Raw genomic sequence first — 21,456 nt, 5'->3', positions numbered from 1 at the left:
TGGGTATGTACTTGAGAAATACCCAGATTTGAGGACCAACTGACAGTTCTGACCTACAGCCAGTAATTTGAGCCAGGGCACCTCAAACAGTATATCTAGATAATATTGTAACAAATCTAGTGGATGCTGTAACAAAAATCATTCTACAACATGTCTCTTGTGGACTCTAATATTGATTTTACTTTCTTTATATGTACACTCAGTTGGTCAGAGAGATTTAATAAATAGCTCACAGGATCCAATAAATTAGCAGCCAAGTTAGTTTCTATGCCTTTTGGCACAAAAGGGAATTCTTTATGTAAAAAAAAAAAGGGGGGGGGCGGGGAACCAAAATCTGTTTGCAACTCACAATGAATTTAATTGTTTGCCAATATTTGACAGTGGAAGAATGACCTGGAAAAAGTTAAATATATAAACATGGATTCCTATTGTTCTGTGTCTCTAAACAAACATTAGGAGGCATTTGTTACACTGAGTATTGTGGTGTTGCTTTAAAATCATCCTATAGCTCTATTTTTATCAACCAGTTACCAAGAAAAATATTCTGAGGATGAGCCTCAATTTCTTGTTTTGTTTGAAGATAGCAGAGATGGGAGCTACACATGCTTCCAGACGAGGATTTGGTTGCTTCGTATTCAGGACTGAATCCTCAGAGTGGATCAGGAAAAAATATTCCAGTTTACTGTTATTAAACATTAAATGTCAAAATCTATCTTGACTAATGCCCTATTTGAGACTATTCAAGTTAATTGGCTTAAATGGGGTGAAAATCAGGACAGAATTTGGCCTTAAAATTTAGGACTTTTCATGTGAAAGAAACACTCACGTGTGTCAGTGTTTGCACCTGTGGCACGGCCGGCTCCCTTCTGTCTCTTCTCAGGGGTTGGAGTGTGCCAATAGCTAACCAGCAGAGAGAGTGCAAGGTCTCTGTAGGCCTCGAGTAGAGTGTTTAGGTTGCCCGTGGCTGGTGGAGTCGAGGATCTGAGCCCTAGCAGGCACAGACAAAGCTTCCTAATGCTAAAGGCAGTTGGTAACTAGGTACCTCATAGCCTTGGTTTTTAAAATACAGTTTCCCCCAGGGAAATTGACAAAACAATAACCCACTTGGTTATCTGTATACATCTTACTCTTGGGAATGGGGGGAGAGTGTTTGGTAACAAGTCGATAAGGGAAAACGTCTCCCCGATGGCAGTTGATAATTTAAACAGTTTGATTTTCTTAATCTGCAAAATGCGATCACACATCATCAAGTGTATGATTTCTGGAGCAGGGCCAACTTAAGCACAAGGCTCACATGGAATTACATGAGCATGTCAGAAAGGGACCTCCATGCACAACCCACCACCTGGTCCAATAAAAGGCTCACCCACCAGGTCTCTCATTTTCTGTCAGTTTTAGTCACCATTTGTAATGGGAATAAAATTACAGCATCAGTCATTCTGTGTGGAACAGAGGTAAATGTGAAAAGTATGTATGAGCCCAGGTACTGCTGGTACAGAGCCTGACAGGGGCCATCCTACACCTTTGCCATTCAGGGGCTATTGGGACTGGGATGATTGCAGCACAGACTAGGGCTGCTGCAAACAGTGCCCCTATTCTAATGGTCACTGTGGAGTGCAGGTTTACCTCAGCTATGCCGTCTCATGCACAATCTGCCTCTTCCCCACCCTGGAATTCCTGTGTTCCCTGCAGAAACAACCCAGAGATTTCCTGCAACGTGGCGATGTTCTAAGGCTTTGCTAGCACAAAGTGTTATTCAGCACAATGAGGAATCTGGTCTGAGGTGCTTCTTTGGCCCAAATACCATATAGTGCCTAGATATTATGGTGATGGCTGTTTTATAAATGCAGATAAACTGGGAGAACAGCTTTTCTGTTTCCACTGGGGTTGCTATTTGACTAGATGATAGCAGTGTTGCGGTAGCTGTGCTGGTACCAGGATATGAGAGACACAAGGCGGGTGAAGTGCATGTGTGTATATATATATATTTCTTTTATTGGATATTGTTATGAAATTGATCCAATAAAAGATTACCTACCTGCCTTGTCTCTCTAGTATAATAGTTATTTATCCTGAAAGGCTGGTACAATTCAACAATGTAACATGATTCTTTGGCTAGTGCATTTAATTTTTAAACCAAAGAATGAGGAAGGAATTAAAATCTATGACTTTTACTGTAACAAACAAATATTTTTCCTTTTGTAAAGTGCCAAACCTAGTTCAAGAACTTCAGGCGCAGTAAGGGGATTTCTAAAGCCCTGACATACAGCTATGTAAGCTTGCATGTTGAAAGCAGCAGCAGGTGTGCTCCCAGGTGGGGGCACTGGAGGAACACTGGAAATCCTACTCACATACTTGTGAGAAGAAAAACCAAAGCAAATGAGGAAGCAAATAAAAATATTCAGGGAGGCCACGTCTCAGGCTGTGAAAACAACAGGCTGGCCAGATTGGTTACTCATTACCAAGAGCTAGAATGTGAAGAGAGGTTCACTGCTGATCACAGAGCAGGCACTCAGATGGGACAAGAAAAAGAATGATCAGAAGCAGTACAACTTGGGAAGAGTCAACACTAAGATTTTCTAATGATTCCTAATTATTTTTACATTTTTTTTTCTTCTGGCAGGACAAAAAGATCAATGATTTTCTGTTGCACCCAGATTTTGGCCCAAAGACTTTCTCTTTTTGTTTTCTTGATCAGATGAGGAAGCAAACAATTCCTTCCCATGCACTATTGCACTTTAATGCTCAGGTATCACTCCTGAGTCTGAAGCTGCCTGCAAGGAGCTCTCGTTGGGGCTCTGGAGAGAGAAGTTTCCAGCTTCAGCAAAATTTATTTAATCTTGTACCAAAGGAGGAAAAATATCTTGCAAAGAACTAAAATGATAATGCAAAAGGATGTATAAAGGTATTGCCACTGGGAAAACAAGAGAGAAATAAGGAGGAGAGAAGAAACCACAAAGAAACAGAGGAGCAGCATGGGGAACGTTTGCCGGAAATACTGCCCTTGGATGCAGCGGTGTGCCCCATGGCTCTTCCAAGAGAGTGATGGAGGACAGGGAGAGAGCTATAAGACAGGGACGGGCCAAGATAACCAGGGCTGGGTGGGAGATGACTACCAGACAGACAATACTTCTCAGATAACAACAAAGAAAGTTGTGAGAGCTGGCACTGGAATTCCTTTGCCTCCACCATGTGAGCAGAAGCCCAAGAACCACTACAAGTTTGTGGCACTGTTTGATTATCAGGGCCGCACTAAGGAGGACCTGAGCTTCCGAGCCGGGGATAAACTCGAGGTGCTAGATGCATCTCCTGACGGTTGGTGGTATGCTAGCCTCCTCCTGGACAGTGGATCAACGTGGCCTGGACAGAAGCTCTGTGGCTACATCCCTGCCAACTATGTAGCTCCTGATCAGAGCATCGAGGCTGAACCGTAAGTAACACAGATCTAAGTAACACACATGCTACTCTGAAACACATCTAATGCTCAATCTTTGTTCCCCTTGTTTTAGCACAAGGACCAGATTGCCATATCCTTTGTCACACTGAATAGTACCTTGCTCCACATGTAGTCTCAGTGGTGCAAGGCACTATTTAACGTGAGTAAGGAGATCACAGTCTGGCCCCAAATAAATAAAATAAGGCAAAGTATCCAGATGTTTGTTTCAGTCTAAATTACTTCCCTTCCCCACATGCCCTAATCACCTCCTTACAAAGTATGTGGGAGTACTGGGAGGTCACAGATGGTATAGGTTATTATTATGATTATTATTTATATAGCAGTAAAAGTATACTAGGTGCTTACCAAAGAGTAAGACGACAAGGTCTGCCCCCAAAGAACTTGCAGTTTAAATAATTACAAGCTCACTACATTATTTAAAAGGCCAGGATGCTGTAAACATACCCTAAGGTTTTGTTACTAATGATGGATGAATTTCGAAGGTATCTGTGGTTGTTTCTACTTCATCCTAGACACAGTGCATGGTGCTGTGTAAACAAATCGCTGCCCTGTAGAGCTCAAAATCTGGCTTAAACTATGGTCCCTAAAAGGAAGAATGAGTGGCTGTGGTAGCAAAGTAACACACTTTTGCTGTCTAACATGGTTTAGCTATCTAGAGTTGCTGTACCAGCTTTATATCAGCTGAAGATTCATTCATGTTGGGAGAATACTCAAGTGACCAGTTAGGACAGGTGTAGCCTACCCTGGAGACCTTAGTATCCAGGATTTGGCCCACTGTTGCTATTCACATAGTCAATCAGACAGCGCTTCCTTCATTCATGACAGGATTCAGAGTAGCAGCCGTGTTAGTCTGTATCCTCAAAAAGAAAAGGAGGACTTGTGACACCTTAGAGACTAACAAATTTATTTGAGCATAAGCTTCATGAGTTACAGCTCACTTCATCGGATGCATTCAGTGGAAAATACAGTGGGGAGATTTATATACACAGACAACATGAAACAATGGGTGTTACCATACACACTGTAAGGAGAGTGATCAGGTAAGGTGAGCTATTACCAGCAGGAGAGCGGGGGTGGGGGGGGACCTTTTGTAGTGATAATCAAGGTGGGCCATTTCCAGCAGTTGACAAGAATGTCTGAGGAACAGCGGGGGTGTGTGGGGGGGAAATAAACATGGGGAAATAGTTTTACTTTGTGTAATGACCCATCCACTCCCAGTCTTTATTCAAGCCTAAGTTAATTGTATCCAGTTTGGAAATTAATTCCAATTCAGCAGTCTCTCATTGGAGTCTGTTTTTGAAGTTTTTTTGTTGAAGAATTGCCACTTTTAGGTCTGTAATAGAGTGACCAGGGAGATTGAAGTGTTCTCTGACTGGTTTTTGAATGTTATAATTCTTGACGTCTGATTTGTGTCCATTTATCCTTTTACGTAGAGACTGTCCAGTCTGACCAATGTACATGGCAGAGGGGCATTGCTGGCACATGATGGCATATATCACATTGGTGGATGTGCAGGTGAAGGAGCCTCTGATAGTGTGGCTGATGTGATTAGGCCCTATGATGGTGTCCCCTGAATAGATATGTGGACACAGTTGGCAACGGGCTTTGTTGCAAGGATAGGTTCCTGGGTTAGTGGTTCTGTTGTGTGGTGTGTGGTTGCTGGTGAGTATTTGCTTCAGGTTGGGCAGCTGTCTGTAAGCAAGGACTGGCCTGTCTCCCAAGATCTGTGAGGGTGATGGGTCATCCTTCAGGATAGGTTGTAGATCCTTGATGATGCATTGGAGAGGTTTTAGTTGGGGGGCTGAAGGTGATGACTAGTGGCGTTCTGTTATTTTCTTTGTTGGGCCTGTCCTGTAGTAGGTAACTTCTGGGGTACTCTTCTGGCCCTGTCAATCTGTTTCTTCACTTCAGCAGGTGGGTATTGTAGTTGTAAGAATGCTTGATAGAGATCTTGTAGGTGTTTCTCTGTCTGAGGGGTTGGAGCAAATGTGGCTGTATCGTAGAGCTTGGCTATAGACGATGGATCGTGTAGTGTGGTCTGGGTGAAAGCTGGAGGCATGTAGATAGGAATGTGACCATCGCTTATTAGCACCGCTGTGTCCAAGAAGTGGATCTCTTGTGTGGACTAGTCCAGGTTGAGGTTGATGGTGGGATGGAAATTGTTGAAATCATGGTGGAATTCCTCAAGGGCTTCTTTTCCATGGATCCAGATGATGAAGATGTCATCAATGTAGCGCAAGTAGAGTAGGGGCATTGGGGGACGAAAGCTGAGAAAGCATTGTTCTAAGTCAGCCATAAAAATGTCGGCATATTGTGGTGCCATGTAGGTACCCATAGCAGTGCTGCTGATTTGAAGGTAATCTGATGAGGTTCAATAAGGATAAGTACAGGGTCCTGCACTTAGGACGGAAGAACCCAATGCACAGCTACAGACTAGGGACCGAATGGCTAGGCAGCAGTTCTGCGGAAAAGGACCTAGGGGTGACAGTGGACGAGAAGCTGGATATGAGTCAGCAGTGTGCCCTTGTTGCCAAGAAGGCCAATGGCATTTTGGGATGTATAAGTAGGGGCATAGCGAGCAGATTGAGGGACGTGATTGTCCCCCTCTATTCGACATTGGTGAGGCCTCATCTGGAGTACTGTGTCCAGTTTTGGGCCCCACACTACAAGAAGGATGTGGATAAATTGGAGAGAGTCCAGCGAAGGGCAACAAAAATGATTAGGGGTCTGGAACACATGAGTTATGAGGAGAGGCTGAGGGAACTGGGATTGTTTAGCCTGCAGAAGAGAAGAATGAGGGGGGATTTGATAGCTGCTTTCAACTACCTGAGAGGTGGTTCCAGAGAGGATGGTTCTAGACTATTCTCAGTGGTGGAAGAGGACAGGACAAGGAGTAATGGTCTCAAGTTGCAGTGGGGGAGGTTTAGGTTGGATATTAGGAAAAACTTTTTCACTAGGAGGGTGGTGGAACACTGGAATGCGTTACCTAGGGAGGTGGTAGAATCTCCTTCCTTAGAAGTTTTTAAGGTCAGGCTTGACAAAGCCCTGGCTGGGATGATTTAATTGGGGATGGGTCCTGCTTTTGAGCAGGGGGTTGGACTAGATGACCTCCTGAGGTCCCTTCCAACCCTGATATTCTATGATTCTATGATTCTAAGGTATACATTGTCCCCAAATGTGAAGTAGTTATGGGTGAGGACATCCACAGTGGCTAGGATGGTATTTTCAGGAACATCAACAATGGATTGTAGTTTCCTCAGAAAGTCAGTTGTGTCTCAGAAATAGCTGGGAGTGCTGGTAGTGTAGGGCCTGAGGAGGGAGTCTACATAGCCAGACAATCCTGCTGTCAGGGTACCAATGCCTGAGATGATGAAGTGTCCAGGATTTCCAGGTTTATGGATCTTGAAAAACAGATAGAATACCCCTGGTCGGGGTTCCAGGGGTGTGTCTGTGCGGATTTGTTTTTGTGCTTTTTCAGGGAGTTTCTTGAGCAAATGCTGTAGTTTCTTTTGGTAACTCTCAGTGGGATCAGAGGGTAATGGCTTGTAGAAAGTGGTGTTGGAGAGCTGCCTAGACTGGGAGTGGATGGGTCATTACACAAAGTAAAACTATTTCCCCATGTTTATTCCCCGCCTCCCACCCGCTGTTCCTCAGACGTTCTTGTCAACTGCTGGAAATGGCCCGCCTTGATCATCACTATAAAAGGTGTGTCTCTCCCCACCCCCCCACCCCACCCCGCTCTCCTGCTGGTAATAGCTCACTTTACCTGATCACTCTCCTTACAGAGTGTATGGTAAAATCCATTGTTTCATGTTCTCTGTGTATATAAATCTCCCCACTGTATTTTCCACTGAATGCATCTCATGAAAGCTTATGCTCAAATAAATTTGTTAGTCTCTAAGTTGCCATACAAGTACTCCTTTTCTTTTTCCTTCATTCAGATTCAAAAGCCTCTCTTCACGACCGTCTGCAGAAATAGCATTGGTCTGGGGCTACTGGAGAAGGGCTTGTATGCTCTAATTCAGCTCAGTCTGACCTCTGGTCTCTTTTAAGAACTAGTTTCAGAGTAACAGCCGTGTTAGTCTGTATTCGCAAAAAGAAAAGGAATTCCTTTGGCACCTTAGAGACCAACCAATTTATTTGAGCATAAGGTTTCGTGAGCTACAGCTCACTTCATCGGATGCATACTGTGGAAACTGCAGAAGACATTATATACACAGAGACCATGAAACAATACCTCCTCCCATCCCACTCTCCCGCTGGTAATAGCTTATCTAAAGTGATCACTCTCCTTACAATGTGTATGATAATCAAGTTGGGCCATTTCCAGCACAAATCCAGGTTTTCTCACCCTCCACCCACACCCCCCCAACAAACTCATTCTCCTGCTGGTAATAGCCCATCCAAAGTGACCACTCTCCCTACAATGTGCACGATAATCAAGGTGGGCCATTTCCAGCACAAATCCAGGTCTTCTCACCCCCCCCACCACACACACAAACTCACTCTCCTGCTGGTAATAGCTCATCCAAACTGACCACTCTCCTTACAATGTGTATGATAATCAAGGTGGGCCATTTCCAGCATAAATCCAAGTTTAACCAGAACGTCTGGGGGCGGGGTAGGAAAAAAACAGGGGAAATAGGCTACCTTGCATAATGACTTAGCCACTCCCAGTCTCTATTTAAGCCTAAATTAATAGTATCCAATTTGCAAATGAATTCCAATTCAGCAGTTTCTCGCTGGAGTCTGGATTTGAAGGTTTTTTGTTGTAAGATAGCAACCTTCATGTCTGTAATTGCCTGACCAGAGAGATTGAAGTGTTCTCCGACTGGTTTATGAATGTTATAATTCTTGACATCTGATTTGTGTCCATTTATTCTTTTACGTAGAGACTGTCCAGTCTGACCAATGTACATGGCAGAGGGGCATTGCTGGCACATGATGGCATATATCACATTGGTGGATGTGCAGGTGAAGGAGCCTCTGATAATGTGGCTGATGTTATTAGGCCCTATGATGGTGTCCCCTGAATAGATATGTGGACACAGTTGGCAACGGGCTCTGTTGCAAGGATAGGTTCCTGGGTTAGTGGTTCTGTTGTGTGGTATGTGGTTGTTGGTGAGTATTTGCTTCAGGTTGGGGGGCTGTCTGTAGGCAAGGACTGGCCTGTCTCCCAAGATGTCTCACAAATCTTGGGAGACAGGCCAGTCTTGATGTAAATGATGTAAAGAGATGTAAAGAGAGTGGTCACTTTGGATTGGCTATTACCAGCAGGAGAGTGAGTTTGTGGCGGGGGGGGGGGGGGACGGAGGGTGAGAGAACCTGGATTTGTGCTGGAAATGGCCCAACTTGATTGTCATACACATTGTAAGGAGAGTGATCACTTTAGATAAGCTATTACCAGCAGGAGAGTGGGGTGGGAGGAGGTATTTTTTCATGGTCTCTGTGTATATAATATCTTCTGCAGTTTCCACAGTATGCATCCGATGAAGTGAGCTGTAGCTCACGAAAGCTTATGCTCAAATAAATTGGTTAGTCTCTAAGGTGCCACAAGTACTCCTTTTCTTTTTAAGAACTAGTTTTCTGGCAAGATTTCCAGGACTTCTGTTTCTTGTCACAGCTGGAAATACTGTAAAAACAACTTCAATTGTTATTCAAATGAATCTGTTTATCCAAGGCCCTCTTATCTTTGTAATCTCCCCCAGCATGCATAATTTGCATTGAATAGCCCTTATTTGGAGTAGCAAGATTTTTTTCTTTGACTGGTTTCAGAGTAACAGCCGAGTTAGTCTATATTCGCAAAAAGAAAAGGAGTACTTGTGGCACCTTAGAGACTAACCAATTTATTTGAGCATAAGCTTTCGTGAAATTTATCAAAAGAGAAAGAACATCAGGTTTTGTGATCCCTGGTTTTGCTTGAGAACCCATAGGATAGTGGAGAACTGCAGGGGGAGGTTTTTCAGCTCTCAGCTGAAGTCTTTCCTCCAAAATATTTGCCAAGAATTTGAGTTAAGTAGGTGTTAAAAACAAAAACAAAGAAACTGAAGCACCAAAAAACAGTCTGACTAAAAATTTCTGCTGTCCTCCTTACAGACAAAAACTGGTAGACAAGGATCTGATACTTCTAATGTGAGAACAAGCAGAAAATCCTCCCCCCCAACCATTTTATACATCATGAAGAAGTAAAGAGAGTGCAAACTTTTTTTCTGATCCTCACTTAAAAATAAAAGGGGGAGAGCTGGGCTTAAAAGGTTAATGAAATGCCTATTAAATAAAAATGTAGTATTAGAAACATATTCTGTTCCCAGGACTTAACATAGAAATGTTGTGGGTCATTAACTTCCTTCATAGCTTTTTTAATTTGTATTTTAATCTATGACTTGCTTAAGGAGATGTGCGCTGGTGGGTATTTTTTAACTTTTTCTATTATTTCTTCAGAGATTAGTATTTTCAAATCTCAACTTTGTCAACTAGTTTGTATAATTTGATTCAGGCAAGAGGTACATCTAAAGAGGATAACAGAAGCATTTTTTAAGGTGATCTCTGTTTGTTTAAGTGCTAACTACAGACATCTTTCTGGGCTTACACAGTGATCATTCTATAAAAACAATGAGAAGTGAAAGTTTGCCTTGCCAGTATTAAGTTATCATGTTGGCCCATTGGAGTCAATGACATGTCAGCAGTAGGGAAAAGGTGAAAGACTACCAGTCTTTTCTGAATACCCACAGGGATTGCATGGCATAGCTAACATTATTTTGACCATTCTTGACAAAGGGAATGATACCCCTACCTATAGCAATGGAAGGTTATTTTCTGTTACACAAATTCAGGTGTCAAAATGTTTCAGATTGGCAAGATGCTACTGGACAGAAAACTATCTGACTGTGGAGCGCGGGAGATGTCTCAGAGTATAGGAGAAAGAGCATATAGCATATCTCTTGAGTACACTCCTTGGCAACCAACTGCAACTGAGTGGCAGTGGAAAAGGTTGCTCTGTCTTTCTGCTGCCATGGACATTGCAGCATACGTGTATGTATTCATGCCCCATGCAGTGATCTTAATGATTGGGACAGGAAGGGGAGGACACTTTTCTGGAGTCATAGGAGTGTGTACACATGTGGCCATCATATCAGTTTATAAAATATATACCTATGTGCTGAATACAGTACATTGAATTGTTTGTGCTGATACCTTGAGATTTGTCAGCAGCCTTCCTATTACTGACCACAAAGTATTGTTGTTTTAGCTTTTGTCAACACTTCAAAATTTTCAGACCAGCTATATTATAGACCCAGTCAGAGATTAACCAAATCAGTCTGAATAGTGCTGTTCTTTCCTTTCTGACAGAAGGCAGAGTTGGGTAATTACACATCTGTCATGAGAGATCTCTTGTGCATTCTCTCCTTCTTCCTGTATATATGCGGAATTATCCAGAGAGGTAGGCTAGGTGAACTTTGGGGCCTTCAGCAGGACATTTGGCTATAGCTCCCCTTTTTATTGGGTCTAGACAATACAGTTGACTGGTCTTCCCATGTTTAATCAATTATTAGAACTCATCAGTTCACTTGGATGAAAGCTAGCTGGCTTCGAATCAGTCCCGTTAAGTCTGAGGTAATGATGCTAGGATGGAGTAAATAACCAGGGGAAATAGCTGAGATTATATACACTTCCTCCAGTTGGAAGAATTGGCCCACATTTTGTGACTCATTTTCACAAAGGGGCTCGGCTATTTTAGGTGCTTAAATTGAAGGAGTGGCCAAGAATGCCTTTTTCCATCTGTGCTTCTTTCCTAGCAGCAGACTCCTGCTTAGGGTTTTAGGATATTGTGTGCAGGGGAAGAGTCTTAAATTGTACAGCTTAAGAATGTAATCATATTAAGAACATAAGAATGGCTATACTGAGTCAGATTAACGGTCCATTTAGCCAAGTATCTTGTCTTCCTACAGTGGCAGGTGCCAGATGCTTCAGAGAGAATAAACAGAACAAGCCACTTATTGAGTGATCCATCAGCTGTTGTCAAGTCCCAGCTTTTGACTGTCAGAAATTTAGGGACTGGCAGAGCATGGAGGTTTCACCCTTGACCATCTTAGTTAATAGTCATTGATGGTCCTATCCTCCTTTAACTTATCTAATTCTTTTTTTAACCCATTTATGGTTCTGGCCTTCATAACAACCCCTGGCACTGAGCTCCACAGGTTGACTCTGCATTGTGTGAAGTAGTACTGCCTATTAATTTCATTGGGTGACCCTTGGTTCTTGTGTTATGTGAAAGGGTGAATAACACTTCCCTGTTCACTTTCACTACACCATTCGTGATTTTATGGACTTCTATCATATCCCCCCTTCATCGACTCTTTTCTAAGATGAACAATCCCAGACTTTTTAAGCTGTCCTCATAGGGAAGCTATTCCATACCCCTCATCATTTTTGTTGCCCTTCTCTGCACTTTTTCAAACAATAATATATCTTTTTTGAGATGGGGTGACTTGAACTACATGCAGTATTCAAGGCATGAGCATACCATGGATTTATACAGTAGAATTGTGATATTTTCTGTCTTATTTTCTGTCACTTTCCTAATGGGCCCTAACATTCGGTTAGCTTTTTAGACTGTGCTGCACTTTTCATAGAACAATTACTCCAAGATCTCTTTCTTGAGTGGTAACATCTAATTTAGACTTCATCATTTTGTATGTATATTTAGAATATTTTCCAATGTGCATTATTTTGCATTTATCAACGTTTAAGTTCATCTGCCATTTTGTTGCACAGTCATCCATTTCTGTGAGATTCTTTTGCAATTCTTCACAGTCAGCTTTGGACTTAACCATCTTGAGAAATTTTGTATCATCTGCAAACTTTGCCACCCCACTGTTTACCTCCCTTTTTTCCAGCTCATTTATGAGTGTTGAACAGCACAGGTCCCAGTACATATCCTTGGGGAAACCCCTCTATTTACCTTTCTCCACTGTGAAAATTGGCCCTTTATTTTGTGTCCTTTAACCAATTACTGATCCATCGGAGGACCTTCCCTCTTATCCTATGACTGCTTACTTTGTTTAAGAGGTGTGAGACCTTGTCAAAGGTTTTCTGCAAATCCAAGTACACTAGATCAACTGGATCACCCTTGTCCACATGCTGGTTGACACTATCAGAAGAATTCTAACAGATTGGTGAAGCATGATTTCCCTCTACAAAAGCTATGTTGACTCTCCCTCAACATATCATATTAATCTGTTCTTTACTATAGTTTCAATCAATTGCCCTGTACTGAAGTTAGGTTTACCAGCCTGTAACTGCTGGGATCACTTCTGGAGCCTTTAAAAAAAAAAGGGGGGGAGGACGGTTACATTAGCTATCCTTCAGTCATCTGGTACAGAGGCTGATTTAAGCGATAGCTTACATACCACAGTTAATTCTGCAGTTTCATATTTCAGTTCCTTCAGAACTCTTTGGTGAATGTCATCTAGTCCTGGTGACTTATTACTGTTTGATTTATAAGTTTGTACCATAACCTCCTCTACTGACACCTCAATCTGAGACAGTTCCTCATATTTGTCACCTGAAAAGAATGGCTCAGGTGTGGCAATCTCACGCCCATTCTCTGCAGTGAAGACTGATACAAAGAATTTATTTAGCTTCTCTGCAATGGCTTTGTGTTCTTTGAGTCCTCCTTTTGCACCTCGATTGTCCAGTGGCTCCAATGATTTTTTGGCAGGCTTCCTGTTTCTGATGTACTTACAAAACATAACAGCATTTTTTTCCTGTTGTTAGGGGGCTTATTCCTTCACCCACTTACTTCCCTGGTCCTTCTCGCATGAACAGAGAGCAACAATACCCGAAGTCCGAAGGTGCAAACAATTCGATGTTTATTGGGGTGAACTTCCAGCAAGCTTAAATACAAGTTCCTTTTTTCCTTATTTTCGAATCCCAACTTACTTCCTGTTTGCCCCTAATTTATATAGTAATATTCTTAGCTATACCTTAACCAATCATTCTACTAAAATTTAACTAACCAATCCTAACATGGATTAGCTAACCAATTATATCCCACCACCTTAATTAGTTTACACCCAGCAAAATTAATTATACAGCAGACAGAAGCAATCACAGAACCAGACAGAGACCATGCCAATAAACAATAGCAAAGTGGGAACTATAATGACAAAACAATACAGAAGTGAGGATTTCACAACTACATCTGTAAAGACATAAGAGTTTCCCAGCTGTGTCTATGGATAAGTGAGTTCTTACCAGACAGAAAACTATCAACCTCAATTTCCTTTTACAGCTTCTAGGCACTTCCCTTTCTCTGGAGGTGATAGGCACTATAAGGACAGGATTAAATTCCTAACAGCCCAATAGCACCTTATTTCAATGTGACTAGTTTGGAATGTGAGGATGTGACCGTTCGCTTCCCAGCTTATGGCTGCCTCTGTCGCTTAGCCAAAGGCCTTAGCCTAAGAACAGGGCCTCAGACTGTCACAGTAAGAGAAGGCCCTTACACTGGCAGACAGTGATTTTGATTCTTTCTTTTATACCTCTAACTAGCCAAGTGATAGGAATACACCTAAATTCTTAGAGTATAGGCCTTTACAGACAGGCCTGAATATCTATATCCTAACACCTGTCTTTTAGTAGTTGCTCTCCAAATTCTTTATTGGTCTGTTTAATTATACTTTAATACTTGCCTTGCCAAGATTATGCTCCTTTCTGCTTTCCTCAATGGAATTTGACTTCCAATTTTTAAAGGATGCCTTTTTGCCTCAAAATACCTCTTTTACTCGGCTGTTTAGCCATGGTGGCATTTTTTTTTTGTTATTTCTCTGATTTTTTTTTATTTAGGGTATACATTTAGTTTGAGCCACTATTATGGTGTTTTTAAATAATTTCCATGCAGCCTGCAGGCATCTCACTTTTGTGATTTTCTTTTAATTTCCATTTATCTAGCTTCCTCATTTTTGTGTAGTTCCCCTTTATGAAGTTAAATGCTACTGTGGTGGTTTTCTTTGGTATTTCCCCCCTACAAGGATGTTAAATTTAATTACATTATGGTCACTATTACTGGGCAGTTCTGCTATATTCATCTCTTGGACCAGACTCTGTGCTCCACTTAGGACTAAAACAAGAATTGCCTCTCCTCTTGTGGGTTCCAGGACAAGATGTCCCAAGAAGCAGTCATTAATGGTGTCTAGAAATTTTATCTGTACATCCCATCTTGAGGTGACATGTATCCAGTTAATATAGTTGAAAGCCTCCTTTATTATTATATCTCTGTGTTTGTAGCCTCTCTACTATAAGCAATTTACAATCACCATCACCAACCTACATGTCAAATGCTCCATGGATGACTGTAACGTTTCACTGAAATCTATTTAAAAAAAAAATACCCCAGTCATTTAGAGATTGACTTTGCCACCCTTATTCATGCTGAGTGGTACCTTACCACATAAGTAATCCCCATGAAATCTCATCCTTGACAGACAGGAAGGATGGTCCAGTGGTTAGTGCACTGGCCTTGGACTTGGGAGACCTGTGTTTAAATCCTACCGCACAGTCTTCCTGTGTGACTATTTATTTTGTGAGGTGAAATACATTGAATATTGTGCTTAAATACTATAGTGATGGGCTCCATATAAATACCAAAGATAGAGAGAAAGAGTGGGGCCCTTAAATTTTATATGGACCTTTTTTTTAACCCCTTAATTACTGATCTTCTACTTCATGTGCTGTGCTCCTTATACTAACAACATTCTGTTGCAGTCAATGAAATATTAGGGTGTACCTGGTATGTTTGGAAACAGGTGTGTTCTATTAGGGTGTACCTGGAATGCTTGGTAGTAATCAAGTAGTTAAAGATAAACAAATGCCTATTAAAGACACAGTTACACATGATCCATATGCTGCTGGTAGCACAATAAGTTAAGTTATCTCACTTCATGAGGAATTAAATACGTAGCAGTGTAAACATTACACCAAAGCTTTTTATATAGGCGGCCAAGTCCAGGAACACTGCCTGAATAGCAGGAGAAGCGATGGGGAAAAGAGCTAAAGTACCCTTTTGAAACTCCAATACACTCTTCCACTTGGGGAGAATCCAAACTGTGGCTGATCCTCTGTCCTCAACTCTAAGAAGATGAGTTTTGTACTGTGTAGTGTGTATGCATCCCTACTTCCTTCCCAAAAGAGTCTCTCTACCTTCTTCTGCAGGAAGAATGCACAAGCTCCTTTAGCTGGGGGAACCTCCATGGCCATGGGGCTATGCAGGATTTGCCATCTCATAATTAACAAAGCATAGGGATTTATTACATTAATATGGGTTAGTGTCACCGGGTGCTCCACTCACTGCTTGGGTGGAGCCTCCTCCTGGTCGCTCTGGGGATTGGCTCTCAAGGTGGTTGCCCCCTTCTGCCATCTGTGTGTCTCTCAGGTCTGTGGCCCCTCTCTCACTCCAGACACTGTGATGTCCTCTTCATGACTTAGCCCTCTGGCCAGGTCACTTAATGTTTCCCCCCTTCCAGGGTACAGTCCTTCAATTCTCTGCCTCCCACACAGTGACCCAGGCAGTCTTCCTGTTTATGGCCTGTACCTGATCTATGCAACGTGGCTGGTAGGGGAACCCACTCTCACCCTCCACTCCAGGTTCCAGTCCAGAGACCCTCAACTTAGCTGATCTGGGTATCATTTCCCAGCCCCCACTGATCTGTCCTTGGACTGCTTCCTAAATCTCCTGGTTCCCCTCATTTCTCTGGGAATACCAGCTCTCAAGCCCTCCTCCTGCTTGCTAGGGAGTGATTGCCCTTTCCTAGCAACAGCGGCCTTTCTGTTATCGGCTCCACTTTTCCCACAGAGGTGAGCTTCCCTTCATGAGGGTTTTCCTATCAGCCTTCAGCTCAGTAGGTTAATTGGCCCACATGGCCTCCATTAAACCCTTCAAGGCAAGTGTGAGGTGGATACCCTTTCACAGTTAGAAAGAGATTTGTGTTAACATTTGTACTAAGTTCTCTGCCTCTAGCATATGGGTGTGTGTGCCCAGTGCTAAGTTTGTTTTCTTTGGGTTGTCACTTGACTTTTATTAAAAACACCTGTTCTTGTAAAAAGATGGGAATTCGTCCAACATTTTGTTTGGCTGGAGAGTCCCAAAACAATCAGTGCAGCAGGCAGGTTTTAAAGGGAGGAAACGGACTACTTATGTGGCCCACACCTTTGGAAATGCACAAGGATGGAGAGAATACAGATCCATTAATTTGTTTGTGTTTGAGGCACATCAGAGTGGAATTTCCCCTCCATGTCAAAATGGTCCAGTATTCTAGCCATCGGATACCAATTAATGGGCGATGAGCAAAAGTCTTCAAAAATTTAAGGGTCATGATTATTGTATCACATTTCAACAATTGCTGAGAAATTGTAAGCAGTACTTAGAATCATAGAATCATAGAATATCAGGGTTGGAAGGGACCTCAGGAGGTCATCTAGTCCAACCCCCTGCTCAAAAGCAGGACCCATCCCCAATTAAATCATCCCAGCCAGGGCTTTGTCAAGCCTGACCTTAAAAACTTCTAAGGAAGGAGATTCTACCACCTCCCTAGGTAACGCATTCCAGTGTTTCACCACCCTCCTAGTGAAAAAGTTTTTCCTAATATCCAACCTAAACCTCCCCCACTGCAACTTGAGACCATTACTCCTTGTCCTGTCCTCTTCTACCACTGAGAATAGTCTAGAACCATCCTCTCTGGAACCACCTCTCAGGTAGTTGAAAGCAGCTATCAAATCCCCCCTCATTCTTCTCTTCTGCAGGCTAAACAATCCCAGTTCCCTTAGCCTCTCCTCATGAGTCATGTGTTCCAGACCCCTAATCATTTTTGTTGCCCTTCGCTGGACTCTCTCCAATTTATCCACATCCTTCTTGTAGTGTGGGGCCCAAAACTGGACACAGTACTCCAGATGAGGCCTCACCAATGTCGAATAGAGGGGGACAATCACGTCCCTCAATCTGCTCGCTATGCCCCTATTTATACATCCCAAAATGCCATTGGCCTTCTTGGCAACAAGGGCACACTGCTGACTCATATCCAGCTTCTCGTCCACTGTCACCCCTAGGTCCTTTTCCGCTGAACTGCTGCCTAGCCATTCGGTCCCTAGTCTGTAGCTGTGCATTGGGTTCTTCCGTCCTAAGTGCAGGACCCTGCACTTATCCTTATTGAACCTCATCAGATTTCTTTTGGCCCAATCCTCCAATTTGTCTAGGTCCCTCTATATCCTATCCCTGCCCTCCAACGTATCTACCACTCCTCCCAGTTTAGTATCATCCGCAAATTTGCTGAGAGTGCAATCCACACCATCCTCCAGATCATTCATGAAGATATTGAACAAAACTGGCCCCAGGACCGACGCCTGGGGCACTCCACTTAACACCGGCTGCCAACTAGACATGGAGCCATTGATCACTACCCATTGAGCCCAACAATCTAGCCAACTTTCTACCCACCTTATAGTGCATTTATCCAGCCCACACTTCTTTAACTTGCTGACAAGAATACTGTGGGAGACTGTGTCAAAAGCTTTGCTAAAGTCAAGAAACAATACATCCACTGCTTTCCCTTCATCCACAGAACCAGTAATCTCATCATAGAAGGCGATTAGATTAGTCAGGCATGACCTTCCCTTGGTGAATCCATGCTGACTGTTCCTGATCACTTTCCTCTCATGTAAGTGCTTCAGGATTGATTCTTTGAGGACCTGCTCCATGATTTTTCCGGGGACTGAGGTGAGGCTGACTGGCCTGTAGTTCCTAGATCCCAGTGCCCAAAGAAGAGTGGATCAGCTACTCTGCGCCTGTGACCTTAAGGGATCCACAAGGTTAGAGCATGCAGTCTCTTCCCTTTTCTCCTGTCTCCTCCCACTCAGGCCCTTACAGTTGTTTGTTTGGTTGTTTACTTGATCATTAGTCCATTTTTTATTAGGAGGTTAGAGGACTTCCAAAGTAGGGATTTTTGAGACCTTGATTTCACTCTGCCTGAGTGTACTTTGTATTACGAGGTAGAGCATGCTCTGTAATGACAAGTCACCTGCTGAAGTGCTGGGATAAGTCTTTCAGTATTTTTCTTCTTTGTGAATCTCAGTCTACGCTCAAAATAACCATCTAGCCACAGTTTCATATTTGCAGTGGGAATGTTCTGGAGAGAAGTTGCTTCTGCTCTATCTGATCAGTCTTCACCCTGAACGTTACTTTTTTTGGTTTCAAGAAATGAGACATTAAATAAATACATTTAAAAAACCCAGAGATCTATTCTATCTGTTTAAAAGAAGGTCCTAGTTGAAGCTGGATGTCAATTGGGCAGAAGAAAACAACAATTTTAATAGATTTCTAGATGGGAGAACAGAAAACTGAATTAAAGTATAGAAATATCCCTGACAAAGAGTATATTCTCTCTCTCTCTTTTGCGCTGTGTTGACTGTTTTTCTGCACTGTAAACAGGTGCCATAGTAACACAAATTCACCTGCTCTTGTTTCATTAGCACCAGTTGTTTTAACTAAACAAGAAAACGACATAGTGAAAATTATTATGGACAACAAATACTGCCCAGCTGTAGAGTTAATTTTAATGACCAAAAAAAATCAAGCAGTGTGAGTGACAGTGCTACAGAGAAACCTTTGTTTCTTAGAAAAAGGCTGAAGTCTCATTATGGGTCTTCCCTTCTCTTTCTCATAAAGGGTCCATTCACTGTTTATCTAACATAAATTGCATTATATCCCTTCATCCCAACACCACTGACACAATGGAGTGCTATGTTAGGGGAAATAAATCCAAGTGTATGCAAAGGAACAAATCTAACAAGTTCATTCCAATTTGAAAGCTATTACCAGTTCCATAGATATTGCCTATACTGGCTTTTCCCAAACTTTTGAAAGCTGAACCACTGTCCCCAGCACCTCCGTCTGGATAATTAATCCAGTTGTGCATCCTCGCACTTAATCCCACCCTATATTGTTAAAGGTCTATCCAAAATGAGCAGCCTCTCAGAAATGATTTTGCAGATTTTCATAATATGGTACTTTTCCTTTGTTAGATGATGTGAGCAGTGAAATAGTTAACAATGCTGATATTTAAAGTATCATTATCAACTGAGTTAGCACACGTTGAAGCGAGTGGGGTAGATCAAGTTTAGAGCTATTGTTTCAGGCTCTCTGGAAACTCAGGCAGATATTGGTGCCTTGGTTAGACTTGGATCACAAAGTTTTCTGCTCAACAAAACCAGCTAGAGACTCTTTTTGAAATGGAAGCTGAAATGCTGCGGAAAAATTGAAAAGCTTGTCTGTATTCCCCCAAAAAACCAGGCTTGTCCTTTGCACCCCACACTTTATAAACACTGCCTTATACTTAAAAAGGGGATGCCACTAAGACCAGCAACATTGCTAGAGCTGAAATGATTTTTTTTCAGTGTTCATATTATACCTATGCCAAATCTAGTCTCCCATAATGTTTATTATTGCAGTAAATATTTAGAATTGTAAAGACTGCATAAAAGTTCTAAAATCTTAGTCCTTTGCTCCAGTGATGACATACATTAAATACATTTGGTAATATAAAGTCTATGTAAATTTAAAGCTGAGATGATGAAGTTTGACAGATCCATGAAAGAATTAGATTAACTTGAGCAATAAAGCATGGCAGGGTGTGCACTGCAGAGCTATAATCAGATGCTTTGGGAGTGACTTGCCATTGTGCCCTCAATCAACTGAAATGCTTGACATTTGGACCACCATGCATGGCTTTGAGTGCCATACTGTGATAAAAATGGGACTGTGGTAGAAAAAGACCCCTAAAATAGATACTTTGTAAATGACTTTAAAGCCTGTTGTCTGGCAGTCAAGTTATCGTGTACTTAACTGTACTTTTCAGAACACAATTTGGTTCAGTGAGGACAGAATACTGTCTTACAGTGAATACGTGTGTAACAGTAAAGGAGTGAAGGGGTTAATGCAGCAACTGAAGATCTCCATAGAGGAGGTTTTGGAACAAATGGATAAATCAAACAGTAATCAGTCACCAGGGCCAGATGGTATCACCCAAGAGTTCTGAAGGAACTAAAATATGAAATTGCAGAACTGCAAACTGTGGTATAAAGAAAAGGAGTACTTGTGGCACCTTAGAGCATCCGATGAAGTGAGCTGTAGCTCACGAAAGCTTATGCTCAAATAAATTGGTTAGTCTCTATGGTAACTGTGGTATGTAACCTATCACTTAACTCAGCCTCCGTACCAGATGACTGGAGGAGAGCAAATGTGATTCCTATTTTTAAAAAAAAATCCACAGGCAGAGAACAGGGAACAGGTGGGGCCAGTGGGCCATGGGTGTAAGAGTGAGCAATGGGGGAGGAGGGAGCAAAGTGGAACAAGCACGGGGGCAGGGTCTTGGGGGGAAGAGGTGACATGGGAGCAGGGCCTCAGGGGAAGGGGTGATGCAAGGGCAGGGCCTTGGGGAGAAGGGATGGCGTGGGGGCAGAGACAGCATTCAGAGAGTGGTGCTCCCCACCCCCCACCCCACACACTTCTTGAGAGCTTCCGTTGCTCCTGGCCAGATGTGACCTAGCACTTTACAGGCCAGTAAACCTAACTTCAGTACAGGGCAAATCGGTGAGGCATAATTTCCCTCTAATTCTGTTCTTTATGATAGTTTCAACCAATCTGTTAGAATTATTTGAGGGTGTTAGCAAACGTGGGCAAGGGTGATCCAGAAAGCCTTTGGCAAGATACCTCTCCAACAGGGCCGGCTCTAGGCACCAGCAAAACAAGCAGGTGCTTGAGGCGGCATATTTCTAGGGGCGGCATTCCGGCACCGGCCATGCCGCCCCTATGAATGTGCCCCCGCCACCCCAGCTCACCTCCGCCTGCTCCCCTGAGCGCACCGCCGCCGCTCCGCTTCTCCCCCCTCCCTCCCAGTCTTGCCATGTGTGAAACAGCTGTTTCGCGTGGCAAGCCTGGGCGGGAGGGA

At 42.7% G+C, this 21,456-nt stretch overlaps 1 protein-coding gene across 1 annotated transcript in view; it reads left to right on the top strand.

Moving 5' to 3' along the window:
* Positions 1 to 2,472: 2,472 nt before the first annotated feature.
* The window catches only part of FRK (fyn related Src family tyrosine kinase), a 79,004-nt gene continuing 60,020 nt past the window's right edge, over positions 2,473 to 21,456 (top strand). Inside the window, exon 1 of the mRNA XM_073337107.2 lies at positions 2,473 to 3,430. Within this exon, the coding sequence (XP_073193208.2) occupies positions 2,976 to 3,430 (455 nt within the window). The 5' untranslated portion in view covers positions 2,473 to 2,975. The remainder of the gene's footprint in view (positions 3,431 to 21,456) is intronic.

Source organism: Lepidochelys kempii, chromosome 3 (assembly GCF_965140285.1).
Source record: "Lepidochelys kempii isolate rLepKem1 chromosome 3, rLepKem1.hap1, whole genome shotgun sequence".
In the NCBI taxonomy this organism is placed as follows: domain Eukaryota; kingdom Metazoa; phylum Chordata; order Testudines; family Cheloniidae; genus Lepidochelys; species Lepidochelys kempii.
Note: the sequence above shows the minus strand (reverse complement) of the source record. Positions and strands in the feature narration are given on the sequence as shown.